Source organism: Leguminivora glycinivorella, chromosome 14 (genome assembly GCF_023078275.1).
Source record: "Leguminivora glycinivorella isolate SPB_JAAS2020 chromosome 14, LegGlyc_1.1, whole genome shotgun sequence".
In the NCBI taxonomy this organism is placed as follows: Eukaryota; Metazoa; Arthropoda; class Insecta; order Lepidoptera; family Tortricidae; genus Leguminivora; species Leguminivora glycinivorella.
Window position 1 is genome coordinate 5,970,097 of NC_062984.1, and position 25,258 is coordinate 5,995,354.

Sequence of the window (25,258 nt, forward strand, 5' to 3'; positions counted from 1 at the left end):
CCAGATCTTCCTCCTTAAACAAATAATGGAGAAAAAATGGGAATACGCTCAGAACTTCCATTCGCTATTTGTGGATTTCACGAAAGCATACGACAGCATTGACCGAGGCGCCCTGTATTCCATTCTGAGAAAGTTCCATATTCCCAGAAAACTCGTCGATATGATCCAAGTAGCCACTAGTAAAAGCCAAATGCGCGTAAGGGTCGGTAACGTACTGACAACCGACTTCACGGTGAGTACCGGTCTAAAACAAGGCGATGCCCTGTCTCCTATGCTTTTCAATTTGGTCCTGGAACATGTGGTTCGAAAACTGGTATCACTTGAGGTTGGAGTAAACCTGAATGGAAGGCATAGACTGATAGGGTACGCGGATGACCTGGCCTTGCTAGGGGAAAACCGTGAAGAGGTGGCATTATCGGCAAGGATTTTGGAGCAAGAAGCAGCAAAAGTGGGTCTCAGGATCAACCATGAGAAAACGGAATACCTCCATATGAAGCGGTACAGGGACAGTCGCGCCCAGAGGCAGAACCTACGTGTGGGCGAAAACGCGTACAAGGGCGTTTCCAAGTTCAAATACCTCGGGTGCACTGTCACTGATACACATACAAGGGAGGACGAAATCAACATCCGAACTCAAAACACCTTACGCTGCAGTGCTGCGCTCCACAAGGTTTTGGTGTCCAAGCTTCTTAGTAGACACACAAAACTACGGATCTATAAGACCGTGATCCGCCCCATTTTAATGTATGGGTGTGAGGCTTGGACACTAACACTCAAGGAGGAAAACAGCCTCCTAGTAACAGAACGTAAGGTGTTCAGGAAGATTCTGGGACCCGTGAAAAGAGACGATGGCAGTTGGAGAATCCGAAAAAATGCCGAAATTGAACAGCTTATAGCCGAACCAAATATAATAGGTGAGACCAAGGCACATCGTCTCCGCTGGCTTGGCCATCTTATAAGGATGGTAATATTACCTATTTCATGAATAAATATTTATAAGATAGGTACCCTCTCTTATTTAGTCTTTCTGTTTCGATATACAAACAATAGAGATTTTTTAATACGAAACCCTGAAAATTCGGAAGCATAATACGTATTTGTAAAAGAAATAAATCAAAGCCGCGGAGAATGTTTCGTGAATGTAAATATAAGAGGAAATTATAAACCCTCGGTTTCACCGTGCCCCTGTGATACTATGTACATAATAAATCTCTCCAGACCTTCTTTACACAAACATTAAGCATTTGATTTTGGTAGAACCTACGAGGTGCGGTCCAAAAGTCCGGTCCGACAAATATGGCGGCAGATTAAAAAAAAGTATGGATATCGTTGTGTTCGTCATTTATTCCACTTTTTTGGTGTATTCGTAATGTACAATCTACTTTTAGGTACAATCTCGAATGGCATTTCTGCGACGCGAAACGACTTCGGCCACGTGGCCGAAGTCGTATCTGTCTTATCGTATCTGGGTACGTAGATACGATAAGGGCCCATTTAGACCACTCATGAACTCACATGCGATTTCAGCACACCTATCAAATACCACAATATATTAAACTTTCATGCCAGAGTATGTAGCCAAATGCACAAACGATTACGATAATATCGTTAAGTAAAACTCATTCAAGTTTACACCGACTATTATTTTATTATTATTTTATACATGAACTCAACTCTGTTAGCAACATTACTAAGAATTCGTCGTGATATTTTTTTCAGTAAACTGATGACTTTTATCTTGCCGACAAATCCTTCAGAAATAACCGAATTAAATGAACTTCAAAATTAAGCAGTTCTATGACTCTTGTTTATGATAAATACAATGCCATCAGGTTTTAGAAACTAATTTTAGATACTTATTTTAAGGATTTGTGTTTAATTTGTCCATAATGGCATCACCGTCCATTATAGGGTATTTTACATTAAGTACGTGAGTTTTTCTAAACGTGCATTAGATAAAAATTCATAATTAATTTAGTGAGTTAGTTTTCAAAAATCCAGTATTATAAAAATCAAGATAATAAGATGCTCTAACTGAAACCTCAATTAAATAAATCTATTGGATAACGGAAAGTGTAGTATTTCACCGACTAAAACTATCAATTTTACATTCTGACGTTTTTTTTGAAAGCAGCCTTAACGCTATCGATATAGATCGTGCCATTAATGCTGTCACGTGACTAGATTCCTACTGTCATGTTCTAGTCCTGAATGACACGAACTGCCATGGAAATCGGTGGGCAATAACAGCTACCGGCAATTGATACATTTCGATACCGCAATAAATTGGACGCTTATGGCCCCGATCTGGTTATTAACGACAATGACACAAATAGGAACAAAATTGTACGCAATCCAGTTTATTAGTTGGTTTAGCTAAATACGAAAGTGCTGATGTATAGCGCCATATTTTGTAGAAATAAAATGATTTGGAACCAATTTCCATACTTACATTTTTTTACCATGTTGTTTATGTGATTTATTTCTGATAAAAAGATAATAAAACTCAATATTAATGTCAAACTTCTAAGCATGGGAGTTTCATACTGATTTTAGAGGTTAATTAATATCATCATCCTCCTTGCGTTATCCCGGCATTTGCCACGGCTCATGGGAGCCTGGGGTCCGCTTTGAGGTTAATTAATATATAGAATAAATTATAAGTAAGTTATAATTTACAGAATAATTTGTTGCAACATGGCCCGGCGTGAAACTTCGTAGAAAAGAATAAGTACGTTTATTGTACCAGTAACTGTTTTAAGTAATGTAGAAAGGTTTAAGGTTGATTATGTAAATAACAAATGCGCAAAAATCGCGGTTTTATCATTGTATGTACCGAAATACCGAACTTGTAAAAGTTGCCATACTAATAAAAGGGCCGGATACGTAGTCGCTTATTATGCCGACGCCCAATTAAGTAGGACAATGTTTTTTTTTGACATTTGTATGTGTCTACCCGTGTGGTTGATAAGTTTTTCCTTAACCCCTTTTACAAAACAACTGTATACAAGCCTATAAAATTTCAATTTTGTTCCTATTTATCATTTTCATTTATACTGTATTGCTCTTTCGGAAAATGACTCAGATAATAAAGTCTTCGTGGAGGAGATATAGCGTTTGGGGTCATAATAATTAAGTTCTTTGTGTGTGTCTTTATGACATACTAAAAATATAGTAAAATATATTCTATTTTGATAAAATAAAAACTGATAAAAATCATAAATTTGATGAAGGGAAGTGATTGAAACATACATTTTCAGCAATGTAATTTCTTTCATAGGTACCACACCATGGTAAATACGGGTACAATCCGCCTGGTGATAAGCAGTCACGGTAGCCTATGCCGCCTGCCACTCTAGAGCCTCCACATGCGCGTTGCTGGCCCTTTAGGGTACCTTTCCACCAGAGATGTGCTACGTGGATGCATGGGTTTGATATCCACCAATCATGTTCACTATTCCACAAAGTATAGCTCTAGTGGGAACGGGTTCGACTAAGCTGATTGTGGATATCAGACGCATCCATAACACCTCTCTGGTGGAAAGGCACCCTTAACAGCGTCCGCGGGAGAAAAATCCTCTTAAACCTACATCGGAAACAGATGCCTTAATCTCATTGTCCAAGGCCCTAAGTCACGCTGCCCCGGTAGGCCAAAGAGGCGCTGTCTGGACGTCGTGGAAGCGGACATGCAAGAGAACAATATCACGCCTAAGAATGCCGAAGACCAGGCAAAGTGGAGAAGATTGAGCAGGAAAGCCGTATTCCCGGCCTAGCGCCAGGATCCCGCTAGGTTGAAGAAGAAGAAGCCGCAGTGTGTGACCATATACGGGTTCAGGGTGTGAGGATGCGCAGATTTATGTCTAGAAAAAACCGATTATTATAAGGTTTTGGTTTTCTCTCGTGTACGATATAAAGCTTTATCGAGAGTTTTCCTTTGGGTTGCAACAATTTACTTACATTGAACCTCACAAAAATACAAGTTTATGGTAAATACGGTTACGTCGGTTACCGCAAAAGGAGGATTTTTCTCCTGCGGACACTCCTTATCCTGCGAGCTAGCTGAGAACTTTTAAGGGTGCTTTTCCACCAGAGATGTGTTATGGATGCGTCTGATATCCACAATCAGCTTAGTCGAACCCGTTTCCACTAGAGCTATACTTTGTGGAACAATGAACATGATTGGTGGATATCAAACACATCCACGTAGCGCATCTCTAGTGGAAATGTACCCTAAAGGGCCAGCAACGCGCATGTGGAGGCTCTAGAGTGGCAGGAGTCATAGGCTAGCGTGACTGCTTATCACCAGGCGGATCGTACCCGCATTTTACCTTGGTGTGGTACCTATGAAAAAAATTACATTGCTGAAATTTATGTTTTAATCACTTCCCTTCCTCAAATTTATGATTTTTGTTAGTTTTTATTTTATCAAAATAGTGGAAAATTGTTATATTTTTGCTAAACATCAACGCTTTAAAAAAATTTGCCGCCTAATTCCCCATAAGTTGATACCAGAGACGATTTTTAAATTTTAGGTTTTTTTAAAAGTAATTTTTCATACAACTTTTGGCGGTCGAAAAAACGCATTTTGCACAAATATATTTTACTATATTTTTAGTATGTCAAAAAGACACACGCAAAGAACTAAAAAAACCAAACTTCGGTTCTGTGGGAATTATTATGACCCCTCCCATACAAATGCTCGTACAACTCCTCTACTATTACCGCGATAGTTACTCATGATATAAAACTATGTTAACGGATTAAATCGCGTGTAATTTAAATTCATTATACGCGATTTAATCCGTTTCCATAGTTTTATTTCACGACTCAGATAAGTTAAGACGATACAGGAGGGGTCAATTCTCCATACAAACGCTCTCGACTATTTCCTCCCTGGTTTTTCAAGATAGAGCAATGATTTTTTTCAGCACAGATTACTATTTTGATCTGTGTCTGACCGTTTTGATTTTTTTGATAATCTTATTTTTAAAGACGCTATGGTGATTATGGCGCAAAAAAAAAGGTGTGATAAGGTGCATTAGAGTAATTCCTAATGACAGAAAAAAGCCTTGATTATAATGGAAATAATGGCGCGACTTTCAAAAACTTGGTGAATTGGTGCACCTTATTCAAAATTGGTATCAATTAGCCAAAAAAACTAAACGGTGCGACAACAGATTATATCATTGTTATTCAGATTCTCAAATTTAGTTACGATTGATTAAGTTTTGAAGGAGGAAACAGTCGAGAGCGGAATCTCGATTTTAAAGATTTTTTCGCAATATCTTTTAACTGAGTTGTTCTGAATGGACAATTTTTTTTCGATAAATCTAGTTAATAACACTAGTTTATTTAACTAAAGTTCCCATATCCCAAATTGAAAGAGGGGCTCCTTTCTATTTTAACATTTTCCTTCCTGTAGCGTCTTAATCGGAATACGGAATTAGACTTTTTGAGAAAACCTTGTAAATGGGTGCACAACCTAGAATTAAGCGGTTTGTCATTGTCAGGGGTGAGTCAGAATAGGTACTAAGTTGTCGGCGATTTTGTTAGCCCCACCTTGCAAGTGTACAAGGGTTAAATAACCATTATAATTTCATATAATTTTGCCGTTTAACGTTTTATGGTGACTTTATTGAAACAGTACATAGCCCAAATTGCAAAGCTTATGTAAATTTATTATTTTTTGTGATAATGTGATCAGATCACGAGCCAAAGTTTTTTTGGCGCCAATCACGCAAGTCGAAACCTTTCCACTGCGTGAGGATTTACATGGCATTATCCGGAACCCGTTCGTGTAGAATTTGCGTGTACAAATTCATTTAATCTTTTACATTGGATCCGACTACCATTCTAATATTTCCTGGCGAATATTTGACACATCCTCATTGGTGTTGCGTGTATCATGAATGGATCTTATCTACTTACCTTTATACAACGGTAGTATGCTTATTTTGCACACACTTGCTTCCTTATTGGTAATAGCTGGTTTTTTTTTAAATTATAAATGGGCTATAAACGTGGCCTACGATGGAGTGAGCTCGCCCAGAAGATTTGTGTCTGTTCACTCTTGATTTGAAGGTCGCCGGGTTAGCAAAGCGCTTCGTGCGAATCGTGCGAATTCGCGGAATAACTATCTACCAAGTAAGGATGGAAATCGGCCGTGCGTCTAAGGGACCATCCAGACTCATAAGACGCATGTCTTGCGGCGCGCAACGCTGCTGCTTTCGTCCATGGGCAACGACGACCGCTTCCCATTAGCTGGGTTGTCTGCTCTTTCGCCAACTATCACATTAAAAAAAACGTAGGTACATAATTCTATAAAATAATTCTTTTATCCCAAACCCACATACAAAATTATCAAAATACACGCCAATGTAAGTGATCCTGATCTTACAAATGTCCCCGATCATAAGGTCAACGAAATACACTCTGCCACGACGAATCGAGCCGTGTAAATTAATTATTCAATTATTCTCTAGTTCTCGTACCGTGACAGCTTGAGATCAGTGTCGGTTATTCATTTGATATAGTTACTACAGAGTAAATAAAAACAGCAGTTGCGCATTTTAACTGACGATGGATCGTCGAGGCCTAGGAGGCGAGGAAGTTTGAAAGTTGCGCCTATAACGGAAAAGATGAGGTGTGGCAGGTTGGCGTGGTACGGTCATGTAATGAGGAGGGATGAGTGTCATATAGGCAAAAGAATGTTGGAGATGAATGTTGATGGATGGAGAGGGACGGGTAAACCCAAACAACGATGGATGGATTGTGTGAAAGAGGACATGAGAAAGAAAGATGTGAGTAATCGATGGAATCAGGCGTTACTTTGCGGAAATCCATGTTAATCGTAAACTAGAACTTTATATTCGCGGATTAGCAAAGGAAAGTTCTAGTTTACGATTAAAGATGTGAGTGTTGAGATGACGAAAGATAGGGGAGAATGGAAGAGGAAGACATGTTGTACCGACCTCACATAACGTGGGATAAGGGTAGGAGGAAGAAGAGGATCGTCGAGGCCTAAAAAGACCTGGGTGCGTAGCCGAATGTACAAACGCTCACGAAACGAATCTTTATCGCTCTTGCGTATTGGCGCAACAGAGCCAGACTATCTTTCGCGGCGTTTCGTTTTCGTTTCGCGTCGTAGAAATGCCATTCGGCTACGGGGCCTGGGTCAATGGGCGGCCTAGCCGAATGACGTTGATGCTAGCTAGTTGATATTATCGTGAGCGTTTGTGCATTGCGTTTGACTACGTACCCAACCGGCGTAGCCGAAAATATTTTGGCAATCATCGACGCCAGACGCCGACAGAAATGCAGTCTAGCTCTGTCGCGCCAATACGCAACAGAGATAGAGATAGATAGCCAGGAAAACGATATTATAGTGAGCGTTTGTGCATTTGGCTTCGTACCCAGGACTGAATGATAAAATCTAGTGTCAGGGGATCGATTTTTGAATTTCGAACGCACGAATTCGCCATTCAAAAGTCTGTGGAAAACGACGTAATGCTAATTTTGAAAAAGGACGGCTAGTAATTTTAAAACTAGTGGTAATGACCACTCTTTTTCGATTCTGTTAGTAGAATTTAAATCGCTAGTAGTAGATATTATTGAACGAATTTCACGAAATCGAATCGCCGAGATTCAAAAATCGACCCCTGGTGCAAAGATCGGAGAAGTACTTCGGATCGCTGATAAGTGCATTTCATTTACTGGAAAGAACTAACTTTTTTTTATTGATCTTCTTTTCTATCAATCACCATCTTCATACGCCACCAAACCGCGGGCAGAACCAGAAGCATAGTATTCTAATATTTTGAACTCCAATTTTACGAAGTATCCATCGACTATACAGGGGTATACTCCAGGGATACTCTTCCATATTTACACAGTTAAGTACTGAAACGGTGGGTTTTTATGTCTCCGGGTTGTATTAATTTCGGAAAAGTACTTTAAGGTCCCAGAGCGCGCCTTCTGTGGACGATCGTTTTGTGTCACATTGGCGGCTCAGAGCGCTAACGGTCCGGCCACGTTGGTCTTTGAGCGGCAGCCATACGTGCGAATGAAAAGTCCCATCGCTGTGATGGCCGCCGCTGTCGCGCTTAGACCAATGTCGTGGCTGGGCCGTAAGGGATTTTTGAGTCGCGCAAGCGTTTAAACCAATTTAACTGTATGTTTCTCAAAATCTAGAAGATTATTTGTTGTTTCTTCTTTCAATGTTAATAGAACAATTTTGTTAGACTAAAATATGATTAAAAATGTTATACAAAATCTTTGAAACGAGCTCCAACGACCATAAATACTTCACAAGGTCAAAGCGCGAAAATAGAAAATCGAAGTTTCTTTATCAACTTCCGTGCACGCAATAAAAGCGGGAAGACGAAGCAGCATAACTCATTTTAGGTTTTTGTTTTAGCGGTATTTTCTTTGGTTGTAGTTTACACTCCAGAGAGGAGGCTCTGGAGTGAAACGTCCCACTGTTTGGGCACACGTGAATAGGCTGAATTATTTATTTTGTAGTTCTTAAGAGCCTGGAGGTAACTGTTATACTGGTGGTCCTAGCATGAACTCGACTGCCCTCTCTACAACGGAGTCAGAATACATGTCCGAAACGCGACAAATCCATTGTTCCGTCGCGTTACGCGAGACGTCTCGTAACTTAGTGCTATTGTCGCTAATTGCGAGCAGCGACAAATGATAAACACGTCTATAAATACCGTCGTCTAGTAAATAAACGCTTATAATATCGTTATCGTAGCTATTTCTATCACTTTTCCCTATTGGCGCTACAGAGCCAAGCTGACAATGAGTTTCGATTGGCGTGTAGTTATTTCGGCTAGGTCGGCAACTTTACTTAATTTGGGACGAAATATTTTATTAGTTTAGTTAATTATTTAAGTGCTTTCTGGATTAATGAGTTTGCATTTTGGAATTTAGTTTTTGTCGGGTGTGACGTCAACGTACACTGATGATGTTGATGTAGTTTAACAAAAGTTAAAAAAAACTAGTCGTAAAAAACATGACATTATTCTATTTAGTAAGCAAAGTAACTATAAATGTGCAATAAACAACATGTATCCTGAATAGCAAATAGCGTGCTGTAAAATCGTCTATCAAACGAAATAACTCGTTCTCAAAAATGTCCACGTTTGATGGCGCGGTTACACAAAAATATGCAGAATTGAGGACCCAATCAATAGGAACTAATCAGCTAATCACCCCACAGTCCCTCACAATTCAGGATGAATAAAACCAATTCCATCAACCTTCCCTAATCTTTAATAGGTCCCTTTTGTATGGAAATCCGCAGAATTATCAAACACACCCTTTCAAGAAAACATCAGAATTCCTTTCCTGTAATCTTTAGCACGAACGGATAACAGATATCATTGTATATTCATACCAAATCGCATATATTTATAAACAAGTACCCAACAGGTAAAAAAACAGTGTTCTGTTCGTGTTGCGTTATTAGACTTATTAGAACGTTGTTTTATTCATGGAGTTTCGATAGGTAGATGCGTATCGATGGGCTATAATGCCTATAATCGATGTATCCTGTTTGTGGCTATACATAGTTAGTAATTGACCTAATTTGTTTGAAACAAAGACAAACTTGTGGACAAAGACATTATACCATTCTTCAATTACAACATTTACAACTAAAACCGGCTTACAAGTAATGCTCTAGCTCCCTGATGAGTTCCACTACAATTTTATGTATCCATGTCCTACATATTCCAAACTTTATTTTTAACTTTTAAAGAGTACCTGAGAAATTCGAAATCATAAATAAAACAAATATTTAAAGTCACACATGTTATTTAATCGCGTTCGACCTGTTTGTGCCATTATATATTTGTACAAAGCGCGAGAACTTAAAGTGTTTCGATGCTGATTCGCTGAGCCGTATCGTGGTCGCCCGAAGCCTCTATAAGCCATTTTGTTGTCTCCTCATAGAAGTAATGCGCGCTAAGTATCTACCTAATAAAAATTAGATATAGTTTTACTTTATTGAAAACAACCGCCCCACTGGAGTGTTCCACGAACTTTATATTGAGCTACAAGTCTCGGTAGGCTTTATTCGTCGTTATGGATTTATTTCCCATCAGTTCACCGACCACTTTTGGAAAGAGGATTTTATGTGCTCGGCATATAAATTATGACTTTTGTATGTGTTTTGATAGTGTGCGGAAAGAGATCTCCTCTTTGGAATGTATTGAACCCATACATTCCACGACTCTTCTATATATTTCCGAACAGATTCTAGTCATGTTAATTTTGTTTATGTAGCTTGAGATCTTTAATTGTTCTTATTCAATTTCCAATAAATCCATATAGTAAAATAGGTCGCTATTCATTGTAATTTATATTTTAAAGAATAATTATAATAAGAATTAATAAATTTGTTTGTCTCCATTAAATAAGGAAAAGCTTCAAATAATACATGAATTTATTTTCATAAGTTTCATCAAAGGAATGAAGGCAAAATAGGCGCCTAGGTAGAAAAGAAACATGACACCAACAGGGCTAGCACATGATTGGCGCGAGATTACTCGACGCGAGATCGACTACCCGTCCTTTTGTCATTAATACAGTTATAGAAAGACGTGTGACGGCCTACATATTGTCACTACTTTAAAAAAAAACTTGTATCTCCGTCTGTCAATGAAAAGAAAATTGTAGTAAGTATGTATGGAATGCATATAGACTTACTGCGTTTTAACTTTGAGAAACGTGAAACAGATTTTTTCAAAAAAGTGCCGATATGTCGAAATACAATTGTAGGCCAAAAGTTAGTCTAATGACAATAAAACACGGTAGCAAACGACACCTAAATCAAGCTAAGCCGGCTTAGCCAAAGAGAAACAGCTTTAAATTTCAAGCGCTGCAGTCACGAGATCCTACACGTAATCCCTCGTTACTCCTCATACGAATAGTTTGTAGGCAGCAACAAATATGAATACAGCCAAAGAGACAAAAATGTTTATACAAGACTTTATTACGTGTACATTAAGGTCATGTATACATAATTTTGACTTTTTAGCTGTATTCATATTTTTGTCAAAGTAGTTTAACCCAATTAATGTCGAGATTGTACTTTATTGTCAAAAACCTAGGGATTACAATTGTTACGCTGACGATTCGTAAGTTCTTTACTTTTTTGTCCGCGTAGCTCTCTTCTGCCAATCCTGAAATGTCTACTAGACCAGGAAAAATAGCTTGACCTGGACATAATTCGATAACCGTAATTTTCTTTTTCTGTCGTATAAAGTATCATTAGTGATAGTTAAAATACAAATTATTAATCAAATTAGGGTTCTGATTCAATTTAAAAAAAAATAAAAACGAACTTTGAATATTTTTTGATTTTATAACTAAAGTATTAAATGTAATCCGGAAAAAGTGCTTGTATTATGTTGTGACACCTGCATTTCATATAAAAACATCTAATTTTTATAAATAATTCATACAGAACTATCATTTATAAAGAAGGTTTAGTAAGTTACACATTTTCAGGCGTATTTCACTAGAAAATATTGTTAACCGTAATCCTGCAATTTATTATGAATATAATATTACGTGTGTTGATAAATTATTAAAACTTATACCAATACTTTTGGCGCTTGTTCAAAATCTTAAATATTGATAATTTTAGGAAAGGAAAAATACCTAACTAAATTGAAAGATGGTAAATTTTGCCGTTAATATATTCTTAGTACTATACGAAATCAATTAAACAACAAATATGTAAGATTCATTACTTAATTGATATTTTTCTTACTTGCGCTTTAATATGAACGTTATTACCTGCAGAATAAGGTCGTGCACAGAGTAGGTATAGCTAGTATAGTAGTAGCGGGAACGGGCGGCGAGTCGTCAACACGTGTTTCATATCAAGGGCGCCGCGTTTTCAAAACGCTTCGATAACAAATATTTCACCGTCCAGTATAAGAGAGCTCCCTTATTACAAGTGACAAAAGTCATACAAATCAATTAGTCCGATAGGTCACGTTAAACTGGTCAAGTCGTTAGCTCAATAATAGTACCTATCGAGCTTGACGAGATGCTTGGATCACAACAACGTAATATGTATGAAAGCTTGCGGCGCTTAAGACTGTATTCTTTCGAGTCGTGTGTAACGTATTTTGGCGAGGCAAATTTGAAGCACAGTGCGTGTCTGTCTCACTCACTCTTACGGTAAACCTAATGAACTGTTTCACTTTCAGAGGATTTTTGAAGTAATTTGGGTAATATGACATTGTCGCGGTGAGGTCTTTCCGGTACAAATTTATCGGTGGATCTTTTCGGATTTGTGGATGATGAGCCGATGCGATGTCGCTTCATTTTGAAGTGTCGACTCTCGCGAGGGAGTTCTTAGAGGACCGCGAGGAGCGCGTGTGACTGTTGAGTTTTTGAATGATTTGAAGTTTGTGAATGATTTTATTTTGTGTGTATTTGTGTGGGCATGAGGTGTTTGTGTTGCGAGAGTCAAATCAATAATATGAGTGGTACAAATTTTATTAGGGGGCCTCATGTGTGAGAAACTCAACACTCGAATGCTGCGTAACAATGCGAGCCGAAATCGCCTAATCGGAAGTGTCCGACTTGGTATCGACTTATCTATACACGTTGTAACATGAGAAACCAGAAATCAAAACCTGGTTTCTGGTATCTAGTACCCGGTAACCGGTAACCGGTAACCGATAACCGGTAACCGGTATCCGGTATCCTGTATCCGGTATCCGGTAACCGGTATCCGGTAACCGGTATCCGGTATCCGGTAACCGGTATCCGGTAACCGGTAACCGGTATCCGGTAACCGGTATCCGGTAACCGGTAACCGGTATCCGGTAACCGGTATCCGGTAACCGGTAACCGGTGACGGGTCTCCGGTATTTGGTGACCGGTAACCGGTAACCAGTAACCAATGACCGTTAACCGGTATCCGGTAAACGGTGACCGGTAACCGGTAGACGGTAACCGGTATCCGGTAAACGGTAGACAGTAACCGGTAACCAGCATCCGATATACGGTATCCGATATCCGGTTTCCCGTGTTCGGTTTCCCGTTTCTGGTTTGGTTTTGGTTTTAGTTTTAGTTCTGTTAGTTTAAACAAAAACAAAACTGAAAACGAAAACGGAAACCGAAACGGGAATGGAAACGAAAACCGAAATCGAAACCGAAACCAAGACCAAAACCGAAACCGAAAAAAATATTTAAGTTCCTAGAAGTAAAGAGTGACAGAGATAGCACTCATGTTAGTCAAACTCGTGGTATGTGCACTTCCCGTACACAGTAAAGAGTGACAGAGATAGCACTATAATCATTTAAGTTCCTGGTAGTAAAGAGTGACAGAGATAGCACTGTAATAATAAAATTTATGTTCCTGGTAGTAAAGAGTGACAGAGATAGCACTATCATAATTAAAGTTCCTGGTAGTAAAGAGTGATAGAGATAGCACTCATGTTAGTCAAACTCGTGGTATGTGCACTTCCCGCACACAGTAAAGAGTGACAGAGATAGCACTATAATAATTTAAGGTCCTGGTAGTAAAGAGTGACAGAGATAGCACTATAACAATTTAAGTTCCTGATAGTAAAGAGTGACAGAGAATAGAGATAGCACTATAATAATTTAAGTTCCTGGTAGTAAAGAGTGACAGAGATAGCATTTTTGTTATTTAAATTTCTGTTAGTAAAGAGTGACAGAGATAGCACTATTGTTATTTAAATTTCTGTTAGTAAAGACGTAAAGAGTGACAGAGATATCACTCACGTTGGTCAAAGACGTGGTTTATGGACTACTATTTGGACCCCCCAATGTCACGCTTTTTTAATCCTTTAACATGGATTGTCACATTTAGTATGACGTAATATATGAATGACGCCTAAAGATTGAGAGAGACAGCAATATTGTTCTTCAAATTCGTGGTAGTGAGAACAGGGTGCGTAGCCGAATGGCACAAACGCTCACGAAACGAAACGCTAGTAGATATCTATCTCTATCGCTCTTGCGTATTGGCGCGACAGAGCCAGACTGCGTTTCGTTTTCGTTTCGCGTCGGAGAAATGGCATTCGGCTACGGGGCCTGAACAGAGACAGCACTATGTATCGCGCGGCCGCCGACTACGCAAGTCGCCGCGTAATTATAATAACCGTTCGGCTCCTTTTTAGATCGTGTACAGTCAACAACACAGCTGGCAAGACAAAGTGCCAAAAATATGTATAGAGTATTTTATTTCCTGTACAAGTGTTGGTACTTGGTACATTAAGGTATGTGTATACATATATTTGGCACTTTATCTTTATTCACAGCTGAGTTGCTGACTGTACCAATAACGATCAACTATGAACTTTTGTGGTTTGTTTTAAATAGTTCTATGCAGATATAGATTAGAATACCTATTCTATCGGTACTTTTTGTATAGGTTATTATAATAACTGGACAAAATAATTATAATCAGTGCCGGCGCACTCCGCGATCACGATTCTTTCGCCGAGCTACAAGGCCTTGATATATAGGATGTATTATTTTATCAGCAACAAAAATATGTGATGATATTGAATTAAGGCAAAACAAGACATATAAACGCTCTCCATTATTTCCTCCCTGGTTTATGAAGCTAGAACAATGATTTTTAACACATACGAAATTCGTACACTGAAATAAAGTGATGATACTATAAATATACTCGACATTCAAAGTCGATAATCTAGTGACGTGAGAAGTTATTGATATAACAGAATTTTGCACAAAATTTTGCAGAATTTTGCCCTTTGATGTTGAAAATGCCGCCACTCTATAAAACAAACAGACCGCACACGAGCAGCCGACATTAAATTCTATTGCACGGCGCGAAGGTCGAAAGCCGCGCCCGCACCTGGGCGTAGGTAGCGAGATCGGGTGCACGTGCGCTTACCTTTGAAATCGCCGACACACAGGTGTCGCCGTTCGCCCTCTCTTTTCATTTATGTTTCTGTTTCAATCGGTTAGCCGTATGCCGGCCGGCAATAAAGGTTGTTTTTTTAACCGACTTCAAAAAAAGTAGGAGGTTCTCAATTCAACTGAATGTTTTTTAGGGTTCCGTAGTCAACTAGGAATCCTTATAGTTTCCCCCTGTCTGTCTGTCTGTCCGTCCGTCCGCGGATAATCTCAGTAACCGTAAGCACTAGAAAGCTGAAATTTGGTACCAATGTATCAATCACGCCAACAAAGTGCAAAAATAAAAAATGGAAAAAAATGTTTTATTAGGGTACCCCCCCTACATGTAAAGTGGGGGCTGATTTTTTTTTTCATTCCAACCCCAACGTATGATATATTGTTGGATAGGTATTTAAAAATGAATAAGGGTTTACTAAGATCGTTTTTTGATAATATTAATATTTTCGGAAATAATCGCTCCTAAAGAAAAAAAAGTGCGTCCCCACCCCTCTAACTTTTGAACCATATGTTTAAAAAATATGAAAAAAATCACAAAAGTAGAACTTTATAAAGACTTTCTAGGAAAATTGTTTTGAACTTGATAGGTTCAGTAGTTTTTGAGAAAAATACTGAAAACTACGGAACCCTACACTGAGCGTGGCCCGACACGCTCTTGGCCGGTTTTTGATCATATTAATATTTTCGGAAATAATCGCTCCTAAAGGAAAAAAAAAGTGCGTCCCCCCCCCTCTATATTTTGAACCTTATGTTTAAAAAAATATGAAAAAAGATCAAAAAAGTAGAACTTTATAAAGACTTTCTAGGAAAATTGTTTTGAGAAAAATACGATAAACTACGGAACCCTACACTGAGCGTGGACCGACACGCTCTTGGTCGGTTTTTTTGTTACTCGATATCTCCGAGAATCGTGGACCGATTTTCAAATTATTTTTTTAATCGAACGGGTATAACCCCGAGATGGTCCTATTGGCACCAAGTCCCAGGCGGCGCGGCGCGCGCCACGCCGCCGCCACGCCGCCTGGGGCGCGTCTTACGTCCTTCCTATACAAAATGTACTGAGGAGACGATTTTTGAATTACACTCAGGTGGCGTGGCGCGGACGTCCGTCCGCGCCCCGAGACACGCGACGCTCTGGTGTGGCCGGTACCTTACGTCCCTAACCTATTAACCGATCCGCCGCGGTGACGCGGCCGGTGCGCGGCGCGCTCTCCCAGGCCCGCGCCCCGCGCGCTCCCCCGCCCCGCGACAGCCGCTCTATACTCCCTTATAACGTAACGAATAAGTGGTATTTTAATACTTTTGTAGACAAAAATACGTTGTTTCGGAAGTAGAATGTAGTGTGAGGAAGTGTAATTTGTATTTTTCTTTTGAGCGGCACGGAAGTATCCCAAGTGAGCCCTTTACGGCGTGGTAAGCTAGTAGTGGCTTTGTGTTTAACGTTATTCCGAAACAAAATGTCTTAAGCGACGTGTGTTTATAAACAAGATAAGCTTTTCTTAAAAGGAATGTGTAAACGTAATGGCAGTTGCCTGTAAATCCGAGGTGGCGTGTACAAGGTTTTTGGCATTACTCGGCCACTTATAGAGATGTAATTTAGAGTTGTTATTTACCAGGTGTAACCCGTGTAACCGAGTTTTTTTTTCTGTGACCCAGGGTTACAGAATTAATTTATAACATAAGATAAAAAAGTAGCGTATCTTAGACTGATGTTGAGATATTTGTTCAATAAAAAATATTTATGCTGTTAAAATTAAATGTTTAAAAAATCTGAGTTAGCTTGAAGTTGGCTATGTGATTTCCAGTTTCCACCGTAGGTATACTACTATATACATATGTGCTTTAAGGGGGCGCCTAACGACACTCCATATGTGTAAACAGTGAGTTTATACTTATGCCAATATCCGCAAATATCTGTCATAATTTAAACTTCCTGTCAAAAAGTCATTTATTGAAAGGACAATTTTCAGAAGACGGATCCTTTCCCCTATAGTACTTCATTATAATCCTCGTCATTATGTAGATAAATTATTATTCCCTTCAAATCAAAGGTGAATAGGCATTTTCTGGGTAAGCTCACTCCATCGTAGGCCACGTCTTTGCCTTTGGCTAGTCTGTGGCCAAGAGTGAGCCCATTTATAATAATAATAATTAAAAAAATATATATAATAAAATATACTCACATTGCGTGCCCTCCTTAGCCCCAAACTCCATGAGCATCTTGGCGAGCGGCCTGTTGCTGGCCAGTACGGCCACGTCCAGCGGAGATAGGCCATCGGGGTTGACACTGGAACATAGACAAATAGTAAATTTATATACGTAGTCCTTGACTGACCTTGACCTTCACGGAAGTCACATGACTGGTGGCGCGAGATTATGTCGCCTCACGATAGGCTTTATGTCAGTGATGCAATAAGAAAAGTAAGTGAGATTGTATGTCGCGGCAACATGTCACGCCAATCATGCTAGCCCCGCTAACTTATTATACATAGATAAGTGCCTACGTCATTGTCAAAAACCTAAGCATTGAGGAAACAACTGAAGACGATTATGATTCTGTTCGAGAGAAAAATAATATGAACCTTAGTATCGTACCTTTAAAAAGTACATATAAGATTTTTTTTGTAAACGGCTGTCAAATCTTACAAGCCGCCGATAATTTTTTGTTACTGTCCGTCATTTTACTGTTTGTTACAAGGTTAGAAAAAGATAAGTTTAACAAAGGTTTGTAATCATTTTATGAATAGGAGGTAAACGGTTTCATTCTGATGTCCGTTACTAAATCTAGCCCAAATATATAAGTTTCAAGACATTTTCATTTGTAAAATTATTATTTTTTAATTTACGAACGCAATTTACTTTTATAATATCCTCTTTGTCAAAGAATAATTAATAATATAAGACAGAGAAAAAACCTCTTAACATAAATCAGACAAAATAAAATATTCTTGTATCTACTGTCTTTATTCAGCTCGGCCTCGGCGGTGAGTAAAAAGCCAAACCTAATACCTAAAAAGAATACCTTTCACCGCGAGATTTTTCCCAGAAAATATTCAAAATTCGAAGCTCTTTCCTATAAGTACTAGTAAATTCACTGTTCATGTTAAGGTTCCTCTGGGTGCAAGCCTTAGTGAATTGAGGTACTAACTAAACTGAAAGTTAGGTTAGGTTTTCCATTATACTTCTTCACTTTAGCCCATTTATCTTTAGCCCTGGGGGTTTTGAGCGATAGATCAGAATAAGATAGGTTGCATTTATGTACAGTCGACTACAAAGAGATGTATCCACTTTTTCACCTTATTACAATGCAATAAGGTGAAAAGTAGATACATCTCTTTGTAGTCGAGTGTACACATATTATAGCGCAAATCTTCTTTAAATTATCTTTTAACTTAACAAGAATCTATTGATAATTTATTTTACTAGAAATACAGTTTTGAACTGTTTCGAATAGAAGGAAAAATAGAAAAAATCACACCTGCGTTGGTCAGCGCGCCAGCGCTATCGGTGTTCTGATAAAAAGGTTGCAGGTTTTAGTCCTACCGGAGTAAAAACCGTATTACTCTGCGTAACAAGGCATTTGACGAAATTAACACTATTTAAAAGGGTACAAAAGTCCATTGTGTCATTAATCTAGTTATTAAGGCTTTTACGGAACTTTGCTGCAAAAAAGGATTCATAATTCAGTTATCAGCGTGCGTACCCGAGTGCAGAAACGCTCACGAAACGATCGTAGATATCTATCTCTATCGCTCTTGCGTATTGGCGCGACAGAGCCAGACTACCTTTCACGGCGTTTCGTTTTCGTTTCGCGTCGTAGAAAATCCATTCGGCTACGGGGCCTGACCAGACGTGACATATTCTACAGGTGAGGACATTGAGTACATAAATCAATATCCGTACTCGTATACCTACCCAGTAGCAAAAGGTCAGTTGTAGAAATATCAAACACATAAACATACTAGAACGTAATAACTTAAAACCACAAAATTAAAATTTTGAAAAAAAAACCCCGACATAGTGGACCGGTTTTCATGAAATATGGCTAAGAACACTCCCGACTAACTCAGCTTTCAAACAAAAAAAAAACTAAATCTAAATCGGTTCATCCGTTCGGGAGCTACGATGCCACAGACAGACACACACACAGACAGACAGACAGACAGACACGTCAAACTTATAACACCCCGTTGCGTCGGGGGTTAATAAAAAATAAGAAGAAACAATACCCACAACCAAAAAAGAAAATAAAATACCGCGTTGAATGTGCATGTTAACTTGGGCGACTTTGTCAAGCTTGTCGATCGTCTTTTGTCACCTCACCGTGTTGAGAGGCGGAGGAGTTTATCTCTTCCTAGACTACCCGTCCTTATGTCATTAATAGAGTTAGAAGAAGACGTGTAATCTATCTCGCGGCGACATACTCATCAATAATATACTCGAGGCTGACCCTCACGGATACAAACTTTTGTGAGAAAAGTGGGTTAGGTTAGGTTAGAACTGCGACCCTCACGGAAACAAACTTTTGTGAGAAAAGTGGGTTAGGTTAGGTTAGAACTGTGACCCTCACGGAAACAAACTTTTGTGAGAAAAGTGGGTTAGGTTAGGTTAGAACTGCGACCCTCACGGAAACAAAACTTTTGTGAGAAAAGTGGGTTAGGTTAGGTTAGAACTGTGACCCTCACGGAAACAAACTTTTGTGATAAAAGTGGGTTAGGTTAGGTTAGAACTTGCTCGATCCGCCAATCGCGTCGTCTTGCGTAGGGCTGGACTATCACTCGTTGAACCGTAAAAGCTGTTTAATGCAGTCAAAAAAGCCGTTCTTCTTCTCTTTGCACTTTAAATTTTATGTTTTTTTGCTGATCACTTTATGTTGTAATTAATAAAAAATTGATTGCAATTAGAATAAAATGCTGTATCATTTAGATAAACTGCTGTATATTATGAGGTACAATACATGTCCTTGGCACTTTCTCGCAACTTCTATTTACGATTTCATTTATGTAAGACGTTATCTCGATGATTGTCATGTTTTGTGATGTTTTAATAACCTAATTAATTATTTATAAACTAATCAGAGTTTAATTGCAAATAGCTCAGGCGGTAGGATTTATTATTCCATTTAATATCATTGGCGTTTATTATTGATATTCTTATTCTCTCTATTTATTGAGTTACAATGGATATTTATTATTAAACCTATGTTTTGATTTGTCGTCTGAATTGGGAAAAATATCCTTCAAAGCAAAGGAAAGGAAGCCAATCCTATCAGTCCTTAAAATTTACTTATAAAAGTATTTAATTCGACCCTTATATTTGTAAACAAAGTTGGCTTTGAGTGCACTTGGTTTATGCGAGACCAATTTTAATATTTCAGTAGAGGGTAAAACTCAAGGGCTTCTATTTAACACGAAAAATATATTTAAGAGCGGTTTGAAAGGCTACTTAATTAAATTTGGAGGCAGTTGATATTTTGTATTTTTAGGTAGATAATAAATATGTTTTTATTAAAAAAAAGTTGGTTTAGAATGAGGTAAGGAAAACAATATTCGATTGTGATAATCTCAGCCGTTATAAATTAGACCTGAATTGTTAAAAACTTTTTACAGTAAGGTACAGCGGGGCAAATCTCGACTGGGGAAATGTAACTGGTCCATTTTTTCCATGTTTTATAATATTTGCATTATTAAATAGAGTGTCCACCAGTTAAATATGGTAGGTGTGTTCAGTGATGCATGTAGAACTCAACATCATAGTGTAATAATGGAAAAATGGATCAGTTACAATTGCCCCCAGTCGAATTTTGCCCCGCGGTACCTTATTAGAACTTTTTTTAAATTTAAACTGTTTATTTCAGTCATTTTTTATAGAATTTTACAAACAAAACTCTTAATCTATTATTATTTAGATTCTTATTGAGTTAGGTCTAATTGAGATCATGCATTATTTACATAGAAAATACACTATTTGAGTTTTTGTGGCGAAAATCTCGGCACGCTTGTCTGTTTACTGTCTAGCTTCTTATTTGGAATAATTTTCAGGAGCTTACACCAGAAGCAAAGCAATCGTTCAGCTAGCACAGTGGATCCACCAGTTGAGCATCCCTCACGCTATGTGCTACATGTATTATTTTACTATAGGTATTAAATAAAGAAGGTCCGGTAGTATGAAGGGTGCTACTGGTAATCTGTGTCATGAGCAACATACAGTAAAAGCACTCCTGCCCTGACCCTACAGACTAATGCATGTCAAATATTAAGAGTATTTCTTATTTTTTTGCCATTTTTTTATTTTGATTTTTTTTGGGAATTTTAGGTTAATTGTACTCAGAATCACGAGTACTTTCAATCTCACTGGGAGACAAAAAGTGTCCCAGAATTTCCATACATTTCTGTTACTTTTCTCTTTTGTTACCCCACACAACATGTACGGAAAATGGTAACTAAATAAGAAAAAAATCGTATGGGACAATTTTTTTTACTACTAGGATTGAAAAAGCTAGTGATTCTGAGTAGAAATAGCATAATTTTTTTCAAAAATATAACATTTCATAAAAGTGGCGAAAAAGAAAGAAATGCTCATAAAAGAATTGGCTCGCTGAGTTTCTTGCCGGTCCCATAGTGGATACCGTTCTCCAACTGAGGGGAGGACTCATCATTTGACGTTCATAAGCGCATTCTAATATATAAAATTATCTTTTGCAGTAAAACAGTAGAGAGGGGCAAAGTTTACCTGTTGACATCGACATCCGTAGACTCAAGGATGTTCCTGGCTTTGTCGAGGTACCCGTGTTCGACGGCGGCGAAGAGTGCTGTAACAAACAAATATAAAAAACTTCAGACTGATGGAAGTCAGATTGTTAATAATTATATTTTGGATAGGGTAGCTTGTAAGGCATATCAAAAAAGGAATGTCTTTTTTGATTTCATACAAAATCATTGAATTCCTAGTATAGCGCAGTCGTCGAGGAGTGCCATACTAACGTAAAAATACACGTGTTGGTGTATGTTAGCTTGGACGATTTCATCAAGTTTACCGCTTGTCTTTTGTCTCCTCGCTTTGTCAAGGGCCGGGAGAGCGCTCCCTCCTCACCCCACACCTCGAGTAGCGAGCTTTATAGTAAAAATAAGTACAAACAAAAACCCAGAACCATAAAAAAAGAAAATTAAAATACCGTGTTGGTGTATGTTAACTTGGGCGGCTTTGTCAAACTTGTCGCTCGTCTTTTGTATCCTCGCCTTGTCGAGGGGTAGGGGGAGCGCTCCCTCCCTCCCCCACACCTCGAGAAGCGCGCTTTATAGTAAAAATAAGTACAAACAAAAACCCAGAACAAAAAAAAAGAAAATTAAAATACCGTGTTGGTGTATGTTAACTTGGGCGGCTTTGTCAAACTTGTCGCTCGTCTTTTGTGTCCTCGCCTTGTCGAGGGGTAGGGGGAGCGCTTCCTCCCTCCCCCACACCTCGAGAAGCGCGCTTTATAGTAAAACTAATGTAAAAATACGTACAAAAACCCCACAACCTAAAAAAGAAAACAAAATACCGTCTTGGTGTATGTTAACTTGGGCGACTTTGTCAAGCTTGTCTCCTCGCCTTGTCTAGGCGTGGGAGGAGCGTTCTCTTCTCCCCCACACCTCGACTAGCGAGTTTTACAGTAAAAATAGGTACTACAAACAAAAACCCACAACCAAAAAAAAAGAAAATTAAAATACCGTGTTGGTGTATGTTAACTTGGGCGACTTTGTCAAGCTTGTCGCTCGTCTTTTGTCTCCTCGCCTTGTCGAGGGGCGGGGGGAGCGGCGCGCACGCAGATAGCGACGGCAACTCCCCCCCGCACCCCTCTAGGAGCGCGCCGTACTGGAGTTCTAGGGGAGAGAGGGGTGAATTAAAATAAAGGAAAATAAAAAATAATTCGAACACGTTTGCGTTTCGGTTGTGATAGAGAGGTTCATTATGTCAAAGAGGATGGTATTGCTTTAAAAATGATTAACAAAATGTTGTGGCTTTTCATTTTCAACGCAAACGTGTTCGAAAAGTTAAAACAAAACATATAAAATAATTTGAGATCAATGGTAATAAAATAAGTAAAACTAAACTTAATAGAAACAAAATCGTCCATAATGTGTAAAAAAAACATAATTAAGAAAGTTATGTGCATGGGAAAAACTTAAGTCTGGTAGGTATTTTTGCTGATCGATGATTGCATGGATCCTTTCACTTATTACGCCGTGTCTTGCGTGGGCGACGGTCGCGCGACCGTCGCCGTCGCGTCTCATACTTCCATATCGATAAGGTTTGATTTCGTATGCGTCGCATCGCCGTCGCGCGACCATCGCGCGACCGTCGCCCAAACAAGCCACGGCGTTACTCTTTAGATCACATTTAATTGATTGTCTTTTGCAATGCTGTTTTGTGTTCTACATAGGTAGACAGGTCATATAATATAGGTAGATACTCTTAGGTAGTCCCTAATAATGAATAGTCCATCACCTGCTTTTAACCTTAACTTACAGCTAACAATACAAGTAGGTACAGTCAGCCAAAAAAATGGTTTAGGTACCACTTTTTGACATGTGTTCCAAATAGAATCGAAAAGTGGTAAACCACTTTCTTGGCAAACTGTACAAGCTGTCTCACAAAATAGAGGACACATCAACCCGCAGGTTATAAAGGTGCAATCAGACGCCTACAAATTCACGACGCTAAAAGCCTGCCCACACGACACGAGTCAGTGACGCACGGATTGTATGTTAATGCAATAATGTACACTCGCCGAACGCGTATGAGGAATATTTATCATTTTTACGGCATTTCCATTGGAATATAGTCGTTAATACAGATTTGTATTCTTTGATTTACTGAGCTTCGAATTCGCTTACCTACATAAATAACTTGTGTTGTTTATCTCTCAAATTACTTTCATAGGTATGTTTTTGTTGTTTATTTACCTGATATTCTATTTTAAGTCTATTTTATAAGTTAAAGGTACAAGTGAGAATATTATATGTTGCTATCAAAAAGTAAAAATACTTTTTTTTTTCATGTATTTTGTAATCAATTAGACAAAAAAATACAGTTTCGATTTTTTCAATGCCAAGAGTACTTTTGTTTCAATCATGGGATACAGACGTGATTGTATGTATGACAAAAATGAACGCCGACTATACCCACTAGCGAGGTTGCCACGAATGACCTTATTAAAAGCAGTTGATATATCACGATTAGCTACTGTTCCGGTGCCAACCAGTGGATCCTATATGATTAGCTAAACAGTAAAGTGATACACGACTTTTTTTCTAAGGTATTCGTTAAATTTAATGTTTTTCCTACTCGGAATCGAGATCTTCTGATCATATTAGAATGAAAACATGTCCTGATTTATTTTTGCATTCTGTTATCGTTTTACCAAAAATTTGTTCGTCGGTAACGGAAGGAAGAGTCTACTCTGCAGGGTTATCATATGATTGACGCGAGAGTATGTCGCCGTGAGATAGACTATCCATCGCGTCGTTATGTCATTAATGCAATTAGACGTGTCGCGCACCAATCATGTGCTAGGCCTACGGTTAATACGGGGAAAAAACATCACAATTAAATGTTTAACAGTAGCTCAAATTATACTGTGATTTGTGAGTACGAGCAGCGCACAAGACAATACTTCAGTGCGCCTTGACCTTGTCCCTCTTAGAGCTCAATAGATCCTGTACAATCATTAATATGAGCGAAGTCTCATAAAGTAACGAGCAGAGTACCAAGGTACATGATGAAAAACGAACCTGCCGGGCGATTGTGTTTCCAATTTTATCACTTATCAACGTAGATATAACCACAAAATTAAAATTTTGAAAAAACCCCCGACCGCGACATAGTGGACCGATTTTCATGAAACATGGCTTCTTAGCCATGTGCATTCTTAGCTTTTTTTTGTCTGAAAGCTGAGTTAGTCGGGAGTGTTCTTACACTCCCGACTAACTCAGCTTTCAGACAAAAAAAACGAACTTTAAATCGGTTCATCCGTTCGGGAGCTACGATGCCACAGACAGACACACACACACAGACAGACAGACAAACATACAGACAGACAGACACGTCAAACTTATAACACCCCGTCGTTTTTGCGTCGGGGGTTAAAAACACCTGTCACTCTCACACTGACATACTTGCCAGAACGTGACGGATGATTAATCTTTTTTTTTTTTTTTTTTTTTATTATAAATGGGCTTACTCTTGACCACAGACTAGCCAAAGGCAAAGACGTGGCCTACGATGGAGTGAGCTCGCCCAGAAGATGCCTGTTCACTCTTGATTTGAAGGTTGC

At 38.7% G+C, this 25,258-nt stretch overlaps 1 protein-coding gene across 1 annotated transcript in view; it reads right to left on the bottom strand.

The window, feature by feature from the left end:
• The window catches only part of LOC125233504, a 521,975-nt gene that overhangs the window by 26,206 nt on the left and 470,511 nt on the right, over nucleotides 1–25,258 (bottom strand). Inside the window, exons 7-9 of the mRNA XM_048139546.1 lie at nucleotides 22,653–22,805; nucleotides 21,676–21,754; nucleotides 17,127–17,230 (exon numbers count right to left, since the gene is read on the bottom strand). Coding sequence (XP_047995503.1) covers nucleotides 17,127–17,230; nucleotides 21,676–21,754; nucleotides 22,653–22,805 — 336 coding nt within the window. The remainder of the gene's footprint in view (nucleotides 1–17,126; nucleotides 17,231–21,675; nucleotides 21,755–22,652; nucleotides 22,806–25,258) is intronic.